This window comes from Corvus hawaiiensis, chromosome 6, assembly GCF_020740725.1.
Source record: "Corvus hawaiiensis isolate bCorHaw1 chromosome 6, bCorHaw1.pri.cur, whole genome shotgun sequence".
Lineage (NCBI taxonomy): Eukaryota > Metazoa > Chordata > Aves > Passeriformes > Corvidae > Corvus > Corvus hawaiiensis.
In genome coordinates this window covers 39,376,993-39,387,266 of record NC_063218.1, presented here as the reverse complement: position 1 = coordinate 39,387,266, position 10,274 = coordinate 39,376,993, and the positions used below count along the sequence as shown (strand labels likewise).

Below are 10,274 nucleotides of genomic sequence, written 5' to 3'. Positions count from 1 at the left end.
TGCTACCAAGTCCAGCAGGGCCCGAGGGGCTGCTGGTGCCCCAGGAGCGGGGTGCGAGGAGAGTGTGAGCTACCCGCTGTCCCGCGTCCAGCCGGTCCGCAGGGATCCCCGTGCTCCTACCAGCACCCGGCCTGGGGAACACATCTCACGGGGGAAGCCTCACCGGGCCCCCCTCCCACCCCCGCGACGGGAGGGGCTCTGCCCGCTCCGGCCGGGCGCCTCGGGGAGGTAAAGAAGGAAACGGGGAGTTTCCTGCTCGGCAAAGCCGGGGAGCCCGGCGGCCGGGCTGGGTGAGCGGGCGGCGCGGGGCGGCGCGGAGGCTCTGCCGGAGCCGATGCCGGTGCCTGGCGCTGCGCTGCGTGCGCCCGTGCGCGCTGCCGGGCGGAGGGAGGAAGGGAGGGAAGGAGGGAGGGGAGCGGCGCAGCCCCCTCGGCGCCCGCCCGCCCCTCTCCCGGCGCGGCGCGGAGGGCGTGGAGAGGCGGCCCCGCTCGGCGGGTGCCCGCGGGCGGGCAGGGCAGGGCAGGGCGGCAGCGCGGGCAGGGATGAGTCCCCGCAGCGCCGCCCGCTGAGCTCCGCCGGCTGCCGCCCCCGGGCCGGGCCGGGCTGGGCCGGGCTCGGCGTCCCCCGCCCCAGGAGCCGCGGCCAGGGATGCGGGGGACAGCCCGCCGGGGCGTTCCGCCAGGTAAGGGGCGCCGGGAGTGGGGGGAGAGCGGCGCAGATCGGCGGGGGTGTTCGGGGGCGGCGGGCTGGGGCTCTCTCGTAACCCTTTCCGCGCCACCAACTTTCCAAGGCAGCGAGACGTCGCCCGCAGCGGGAAGGACTTTTCCGGCTGGTGCCCAGCCCGGCTGCGGCGGGACCACGGCCCGGGCGGCGAGCGCCCAGGGGGAGCCGCCGCCCGGGGCTTCCTTAGCGGCGGGGCACAGCAGCCCTGGCCCCAGACCCCCGCGAGAACGAGCTGCCGCGAAACTTGGGCTGCTGTTGGGCAAGGAGCTGCCTCCTGGAGCAAGTGAGTAAGTCCCCGGTGGCACAGGGAGGCCAGATGCCCTGCCCGGCCGTGTAGCCGCGCCGGCCGGCGGAGCGAATGCCCCGGTTTGCTGTCAGACCTCCAGGCGGTCTGAGAAACCTGCCGTGAGGGCGCAGGCTGACGAGGAGACCTCGCAGAGTGGGGTGCAAGCACGCCATAGCATGAAGCAGTCCTCTGGGAAAGCTGTGCGGTTCGAGATCTGGGCTCTCGACGCGGCCGTAGGTTGGGGACATTGCAAAAAGAGTGTTTTGAGGTGATGAATGAGCGCGTTCTTCCCAAGAGAGCCTTCCAGCTCCTGCCAGGGAGTGCTCTGGGAGTGAGCAGGCACCAGCAGGCTGGTGGATGGCTCAGGGGAAGGTGGAGAGCACAAAAAGCCACTGTATTTGCTTTACCGAGGTGTTCGCATCCTCGGGAAGAGGCAGATGCAGTTCAGCAGATGAGGGATAAACAGGCACAGGTGGATGTTGCGATAAGAAAACTCTGGGACTGGCTGGGGTTGGCATTACTTGATAGTGATTAATTAACTGGAAAGGTGAATGCTGTGTGCCAATAGGAAAGAGACGGATTCCCCGTTTCAATTCCTGTGATTGTTTAAGTGCTGGTCAAAGTGGGTTGTAATCTTCTGGTGTTAAAGGATTTTTCGGTCCCTCTGAAATGCAGAGGGAATGGACAGAGATAGGGGAACAGGGGACGTGCCAGGGTGGCTTTGAGCACAGGAGTCTTGTGCCTTATCATAAGAAAAGTGCTCCAGGAGGTGGTGAATGCAAGAGCAGAACGAGTTTGGGGGCACGAAGCACCTCCACTCGGCACACGGTGAGGCACCTGAGGAAGGTGGCGGGCACGAGTCCCCAGCTGGCATTTGAAGCTGTGACTGTAGGGAAGCTCTAGTGCTGTATGGCTGAAGAGGAGGCAAGGCTGAAGATTCATTCCCACCGCGTCAGGATCTCATGTTGGTGAGGCTTGCTGAGGGGGGCGAGGGACTTGGGGACAGAGGCCAGCCCTGCTCACATGTCTGTGGTGGTGCCCAAAGTCAAGTAGTGATGGTGGTGAGGGGACAGGGGACAGCTCGGCGCTGCTTTTCCTTAGTGGTCTCTCTTTCCCCTGGCGAGCGGTGGCTGCCCAGGCTGGGTGGCCCACAGGCGTGGTTGGTGTGTGCCAGCCTTTGCAGAACCAACAGCGTGACTAAGCCACTGCGACCAAGTGGGATGCTTGCACGCCACCAGAAGCCTGTCTTCCCTGCCTCAGTGGCTACAGCATTGTTTTATGGGATAAACTCTTTGCTCAGTGGGAGAGCGCTGGGAAGTGGCAGGGCCTTTGCCAGTGGGTCACTGGCTGAGAGTTGGTTCACAAGCCTGCGACTTAACTTTTGTGCCTGAGTGGCGAGGTGGGGAGGAGCGGGGCTGCTGGCTGGGCAGGGAGGCACTGCAGAGTGCTGGCTGCCACTTGTCCCCTCCAGCAGCCCTCAACAAGCTGTACTGCCCTGGGGAAGGCGTGCAGGGGTGTTACTTGCTGGGCAGGGGACAGAGGCGCAGGTGCAGGGCTGAGCAGGCGCTGAAGTTGGTGCTAAGAATTCCCTGGGTGACTATGCATGCATGAGTCTCTGGGCGGGGGAAGGGAATGGGGGGAAGAGGGGTTGTCTGCCATGAGTCACATTTTGGGATGTGTCCCTTGGTGAGCCTGCTGCAGTCTCACTTATGTCAGGAGAGGGGTTTTGCCTTACAGCTCCCGGCCTTGTGCAGGGTGTGCCGTGTGCTCCTCTGTGCCGGTGTGCGGGTGCCCAGCATGCGGGCAGGCAGCCCTGCCCAATCCCAGAGCCATCTGCCTGTCTTCCTGGCACCGAGACCCCGGCACTTCTCAGGCGATCACTGCTCACAGTTGTGTTTTCCAGCTGGTCCCAAAGTCCTGAGTCACTCTGCCGTTTCCATGGAAACAGCTTTGCTGGCGGGAATCAGTTTTGGGGGTAGAGGGTGCCGGTAGCTGGACTGGCACCAGGCAGGTCTGCGGGAAAGACTGGCGGGGCACAGACACTCCTCCAGTGCATCATCCTTATGCCAGGGTTTCTACCAAGGCTGGAGCAGGCACCTATGTTACACAGACCCTCACACCTTCTTCCACTCCCTTTTCCCTTCCTCCCTGCCATGGGGAAGCAGAGGTTTCCCTGGCAGTGGCAAGGGAGCTCAGGATGAGCCCAGCCAGGCTGAGGGTACAACTTCTGGGGAGCTGTTGAGAGAGGGGGACAGCCTGGAAGGCATCAAAAAGAGCAGGTTTTTTTGACTGCCCTGTGAGAGAGCCTTGGGGACAGTAATGACAGTATCAGTAACTGCAAGGGCTCCTGCCTAAAGCTGCCTGAGTTGCCTGAACACGGCCACGTCCAGGGAGCAAGGGAACCTGCAAGGAAGGCTTGGGGCAGGCGTCAGGGCAGCTGTCCTTGTGGAGATGCTGTGAGAGCCCCCCACGAGGATGAGAGTGCCACACTGCCGTGAGGCTCTGCCCTGCATAACACCTGGCTGCTTTTGGAGGGGAGAAGACCTTTGAGTTGTACTGACCCCTGCAACTTCCCTGCAGACTTCCAGCCTGCCTGGCAGCACCTGAACTCAGCTGCCAGTGCAGCCTTCAGTGCCACGGCCTGGCTGCACGGCTCCAAAAGCAGGTCATTCCCATCAAACCTAGGAAGACCATCCCCAAAACAGGAGCCCCCTGTCTGCTGCACAATGGCTGGCCGGCCGCATTCGCTGCTGCCCGCACCGGTGACTCACAGATGCCATTCAGCTTAATTCATCACCTCGATCTCCCCAGCGCTCCTGGGCTGTCTTGCTGGCTTCTCGCCTGCCCATCTCCCTCGGAGCAGTGCTGGGAGTCAGTGGAGGAGGAGGAGGAAGAGGAAGGCAGGTGATTACGCGTCCGCTGCTGTTGGCAGGTGCACAGGGTGGGGGAGGTTGCACTGCCTGCGTCCATCCTCTCCCTTCCTCCAGGCTCAAGGCTGCGGGAAGTGGAGCAGGGGAGAGGAAAGGCTCAGCACCTTCCTCTTCCCACAGACAATGCTCCTGTCCCTGTGCCAGGCACTGGCTGGCCTCCTGCTGCACTTAGAGCTGGTTGCCGGATGCTGTGTATCCCTTGTGGACAGCCTGGTCCCAATGCAACTGCAGGCAGCTGGACAGAAATGCAGGCAAGGCAGCAGAGTGCAGTCTGGCATGCTGTGACCACAAGGGGGTTTGGGTTGGGAAAGGGGCAGTGGTGGCCCCAGCACAGTGCTAAAAGAGCCCAAAAGGGGCCTTCTGGCAGGCCCCTTGCAGCACCAGCAGTGCCAGGGACTGGAAGGTGTGAGCGAGGTACCCCCACCCCGTGCTCCATCTCATAGTCCCAGCTGCTTGGAGGGACACCCTGATCTCAGCTCCCACCCTTGGGCTCCATTTGCTCATCCTCTTTGGTGGAGCTGAGCTGGAGACAGAGCAGAGGGTGATTTCGACTGAGAACACTTCTAGCACAGAAACATCTACGAGGCCAGCGTTTCGGATGACTCCCATGGTCTGGGGCTGAGGAGCCAAAACCATCCATGCCTCACACGGGACTCTCAGATGCAGCCCCACGTGGGCACGGCCCTCTCTCAGGCTGCTGTCCGTACTGAAGGCCCTGGGTATCAGAGCCTGAAGAGGAACAGGCTGATTTCAGAACAAGGTTCCTCGGGGCAGGAATGGGAGTGCGAGCGGCTGTCCTGCTGTGCCTGTGTGCATCCTGCAACATCCTCCTGGGGCATGTTGTCTGCAGCCACTGCTCAGCCTGCCCGCCCCGAGCCGTGTGGAGCCAGGACAGCTCCTCCTTGGCAGGTGTTTGCACCAGCCTGGCTCTGTCTGACAGATGAACAAGAGGCAGTGGGAGTAAAAGTGATCCTCAGTTGTTCTGGCAGCTCCCAGGTGTCATGTGCTTCTGCTGCCCCGGGAGCTCCTCCAGAGCACCCAGCTGCCAGTTGCCACTGTTCCTGGAGCCCAGGGCCGGATTGAGCAGGAGCTGCAGCCCCTCAGGGACAAGCAGTGATGGGAGGAGGCAGGAGAGCCAGCCGGGAGGTGAGAGTAGGCTCTGGCTGGCTTTAAAGGCCACAGATGAGACATCAGGGAGGGAGGCCTTCTCCCAAAACCTTCCCCTCCCTGGCTGCAGCTCAGCAGATGGGCAGGGCACACACCAAGGGTGTCAAGGCGCAGCCAAGGCTGTGGTTTAGCACTTGCTCAGTCAAGGAGGTGAATCAACACCCCGTTTTTCCCCTCCGCCACTTGGGACATTGCAAAGGGGAATGGGTTAGTGTGGGTGGAGAACCTGAAATGCTCACAGCCAGTGAGTGATCTGGTGGGAATTGGGACCAAGAAGGCATCTGGTCTCTGGTTTGCCTTTTTTGGGGAGCCGGCCGCAGGTTTCTGCTACAACCAGGACAATCTGAGTCACATCTGCTCCAGCATCCATCAGCAATGAAGCAAAGAGTAGGAGTTGAGGTTGTGTGAGGGATGCAGTGTGGTTGGCCATCACTAGAGAGCAGGAAAGCATTCCCACTGCAGCATGCAGTAGACACCTGGGCCAGGGGATGCCAGCAGGAACTCTCCTGCCCTGTTCTGCCTTAGCAGACCAGGAAAAACACTTTATCCAAGGGATGGAATATCCAATGTGGACACTGAGTCTGGGTTTCCCCTTTGCAGGGTGGGTAACCCCAATCCAGCAGCAGCAATAACCAAGCATCTGCGACTTCGGTCCTCCAGCCATGTGCCACAGTCCTGGGCAGGCAGCAGTCCAGGTGAAAGCAACCTGTATTCAAAGCATCATTTTGGGTCTAAAGCACAGCTCTTAGTGCACAGATACAGGAAGCGCTGGCAGGGGGTTGCCTGCAGCAGCTGTGCCAGACCCCCTGTCCTGGGATCCTGCTCTAAACCCCTGCTCCCAGTGAGAGGTCTCTGCAGTTGATAGTTCCTGAAGCTTCCTGCCTTCACAAATCAGCTGGAGCAGTTAGTAAATAATAAAGATATTAATTAAAAACAAGCTGGTTTTTACTCACCTGCAGGTCTGAGCTGCCCTCCTGGTGTCACTTGCTGGGTGACAGGGTCTCCCTGGGGAGTGGAACACATTGAGGATATGGGAACAACACACCATGCCAGCTGCTATGGGCTCTGCCGGGACCACACACCAGGAGCATTGCACTGTCCCAAGCCCATCAGGGATTTCAGTGTGCTCTGGGTTACAGCGGCTCTCACATGCTGAAATCCATTGCTGGCCCACTGGTCTTCCTTGGAGACCTCGTCCAAGCAACAACAGCAGTGGCTCTGACAGTCCCACCCACAGTGACCATGTGCTGGGGCTGAGCAGGGGACCAGGCACTCACCATGAGCTTGGGGCCAGCACGTTGTTCTCCCTGGGGACCCACAGAGAGCAGGGAAGAGGAAGCAATGGCAGTGATGATACATTGGGCTCTGCGGGATGAGGAGCAGAGGTACTTGGGTCTGTCCCCTTGGTTTGCCTGAGGTGGATGGGCAGGTGAATGTACCACACTACGGGAGGGGAGACATGGAAGGAAGATGGGCAAGGGAAAGTGGGTGCAGGGGAGCTTCAAAACCATTGCTAATACTGGTGTGTCTCCCACACACAGGTGGTTTAGCTTGTTTGGAGTTTCTGGAATGCATCTTCTTTGTGCTGCCTCCCAGCCCCACCAACCCCCTGGGAGCAGTAGTATGTGGATGTGAAATACCTGTGCTTTGGAGAGCAGCTGGCAGTTGGTCAGTGAACAGAGGGGATATTGCAGCATCACCAGAGTTACATCCCCTCCCAGCAATGTGGCAGCTCCCTAGGCATGACGGGTACCCCCCCACATGGTCCCTGAGCATCCCATCCAAGGGTCCTGCTCAGTTTCACCTACCCTTGCCCATGCGTGGGCAGCAGCAAGGCAGGGCTAGCACCACTGAAATGGTCCTGTGCAACTACAGCCCCACTCTTCCCTGCATCCATTCCTGTTGCCAAGGGCTTCTGCTGCTGCCTTGTTGGCAGTAGAGTATGGAGGAGATGCAGACTCTCATGCTTCCTCCTTTGTAGTATTGTTTTTCCCCTCTGGTGCTCGGAGTAGGAGAGCCCTGAATACCAGAGTGGAGCAGGATCTTACCAGTCCCACAAGCTCATTGCTGAGGGCACAGCTCTGGCTGCACTCATGCCCAGAGGCTGACAGCCTGAGCTGGCTGTTGGACCTCTGTGCAAAGAGGTGTGCAGCTCCAGGAGAGACATTGCTGCTGTCCCAAGCAGGAGGTTGCTGGCCTGGATGGGCCATGCCTTATCCTGACAGCTGGACAGAAAGGATGGAGACAAGATAGCACCATCCCCTGACCTTTCCCTGCCACAGCTCCTGCACTGGGGTCAAAGGCACTGGCTGGTGGGGTGACAAGTGACTCACAAGGCAGCTGGGGAAGAGGGTTTGCAGCAGCTGGATGGAGACACACGGACAGTGTCACCTCCAGGTCCTAACATCCCCCTGCCTGGGCTGCAGGGCATGAGGTGAGCCATGGAGCACAGGATTTATGTACACCCCCAGCCTGGAAGGAACAGGACTGAAGTCCTGGCTGGACATGTTTCTCCAGGCTTGCCAGCCTCTGCCTGTTATTTTTCTTGTCTGAAACAGGGCTCTGCAGTGTGTGACTGGGATTCACATGGTCATGACTGATGGACATACATTGGGAGGGCATTTGTTGGTACCTGCATCTGCTGGGTACTTGGCAGTCCATGCTCAACCTGTGACTTCTCTGTTGAGTTGCAGACACCAAGACGACCTGCGAAGAAGCTCCATGAAGGTGACCAGCCATGCAATGTTCCTGGAAGGCTGTACTCCTCCTAGCCTTGGCATCCATCGCAATCCAGTACACAGCAATCCGGACCTTCACTGCCAAGTCCTTCCACAGCTGCCCCATCCCTAATCCTGTGAACTGCAGCCTGAGCCAGGACACTGATGTGGTCGACAGGCTGTGCGATGAGAATCCCACTTTCCCGTACAACCTCTCCAGGAAGACGCACGTTCTCATCCTCGCCACCACCCGCAGCGGCTCCTCATTTGTTGGGCAGCTGTTCAACCAGCACTTCGATGTCTTCTATTTATTTGAGCCCCTCTACCATGTCCAGTACACCCTGATCCCAAAGCTGACCCAGAGCAAGACTACGACAGACAGGCGGGTCATGCTGGGGGCCAGCCGAGACCTGCTGAGGAGCCTGTATGACTGCGACCTCTACTTCCTGGAGAACTACATCAAGCCCCAGCCTGTCAACCACACCACTGACCGCCTCTTCCGCAGGGGAGCCAGCAAGGCCCTGTGCTCGCCACCTGTATGTGAGTCCCTGGGAGCTGTGGATCTCCACTTGGAGGAAGGAGACTGCGTGAAGAAATGTGGGAGCTTGAACCTGACGCTGGCCACTGAGTCCTGCAGAGAGCACGGCCATGTGGCCATCAAAACCGTACGGGTGCCCGAGGTCAGTGACCTCCGGGCCCTGGTGGAGGACCCGCGGCTAAACTTGAAGGTCATCCAGCTGGTGAGGGACCCCCGGGGGATCCTGGCATCCCGGAGTGAGACCTTCCGAGATACCTACAGGCTGTGGAGGATCTGGGATGGCACTGGCAGGAAGCCGTACAACCTGGATGTGACCCAGCTCACCACAGTGTGCGAGGACTTCTGGAACTCTGTGTCCACCGGCCTCAACCGGCCGCCGTGGCTCAAGGGCAAGTACATGCTGGTGCGGTACGAAGACCTGGCCAGGAACCCCATGAAAAAGACTGAGGAGATCTACGATTTCCTGGGCATCCCCATGGACAGCAACGTCGAACGCTGGATACAGAACAACACCCGAGGAGACAGGTCCTCCTCCAAACACAAGTATGGGACGGTGCGCAACTCTGCAGCGACGGCGGAGAAGTGGCGCTTCCGTCTGTCCTACGAGATTGTGGCGTTCACCCAGCACGCCTGCCAGCAGGTGCTGGCGCAGCTCGGCTACAAAACTGCTGGCTCCGAGGAGGAGCTGAAGAACCTCTCCATCAGCCTGGTGGAGGACAGAGACTTCCTGCCCTTCTCCTAAAGCAACCCCAACGAGCCTGGTTTTGATGCGGACTGTTTCTAACTGATGCCTTATTTTATTTTCTTTCATTTTGTTTCCCCCCTCTCTCTCTCTCGTCTTTTTCTCTCCAAAATTTGCACTAAACCTTGAGCAGGAATCTCAATGGCCGAGTCCAGGGGAAGTGACTGCTGCCCCTCAATACATTTTGGATGCCAGGAGGAGTTGGGCCTCCCAAGCAAGAGCTAGAACTCTGGATGGGTAACAATGTTTACAAACCACACAAAATGTATAAAGCAACCTTCAAGCTTTCCAAACCGAAGGGTATCTGGGGTACTGTACTTTTGCACTGTTTACTTTTACAATGTAAGAGGTAAATATAAATATAATTTATGAATGGTGTCATCCCTTCCAGAATAACTCCCTCTGCCCCCAATGAGCAGGTTAGACTGGAAGCTGAAAGTGGAACAACCTCTTCGTTTTTGATCTCAGTGTGACATGTCTGTCTGTTTAAGTCCTGTTATTGGGCTGGGCAGTTGGTCAGCTGCTCCTACATGGTTGTTTGGTAACACCTGTGATAGTTCTTTGTGCCAAAAACCCACAAAAGAAAAAAAAAAAGGGAAAAAAGTGATTGGGTGGTTTGGTAAAAGCCCAACACATTTAATGCTTTATTTCTGTGTTTTCTGTAAATAAAAGTGCAATAAAACTGACCTGGGGGTGAACTTCACCTGAAAGACCTCAGCGAGTATACTGGGGTGGATGCACCACCAGGCAAAGGGCAGCATCTCCTAGTCTGCCTGACTCCTGCGAGGCTGGGAGCGGGTGGGGTAAGGCTGGGGGGGCAGACACCACAGCCCCCAAGGCGGGGGGAGCTGCAGCCACCTCCTCGGGCATGTGCATGTTTGCCTCTGAAGTATGTCAAAATGCAGGCAGTTAAGGCAAAAGCAAGAACCCGTGGCTATTTACTGGCCTGAAAGCTTGTTGGTCTGCATGGGGGCATAGGACTTGCTGAAGTGCCTGACTCCAGAGTGCTAATGGCACCAGCACAGTGAACCCAGCTCCATCAGGCTGCCCCCGCCCATGTCTGACAGTGCTGGTGCCAGAGCATTGGCATCCCCTGTCCTGGAGGCCAGGGGAAGTGCTCTGGTGCAGGTGATGAAACTGCCAGAATGAAAATGAATGAACAAGATGATCC

General features: G+C 58.5%; 1 protein-coding gene across 8 annotated transcripts; it reads left to right on the top strand.

Annotated features, from left to right (window-relative positions):
• The first annotated feature begins 566 nt into the window (after positions 1 to 566).
• On the top strand, positions 567 to 9,806 carry CHST1 (carbohydrate sulfotransferase 1). Of its 8 annotated transcripts, none has more exons than XM_048305668.1 (2): positions 567 to 682; positions 7,800 to 9,806. In XM_048305668.1, exon 2 carries the CDS (start codon positions 7,844 to 7,846, stop codon positions 9,101 to 9,103), a length of 1,260 nt encoding a protein of 419 aa, XP_048161625.1. In that variant the 5' UTR covers positions 567 to 682; positions 7,800 to 7,843; the 3' UTR covers positions 9,104 to 9,806. The 8 variants fall into 8 exon arrangements, with proteins under 8 accessions (XP_048161625.1, XP_048161624.1, XP_048161623.1 ...); XM_048305667.1 differs by having other exon boundaries at positions 7,794 to 9,806; XM_048305666.1 differs by having other exon boundaries at positions 6,648 to 9,806.
• The last annotated feature ends 468 nt before the right edge of the window (positions 9,807 to 10,274 follow it).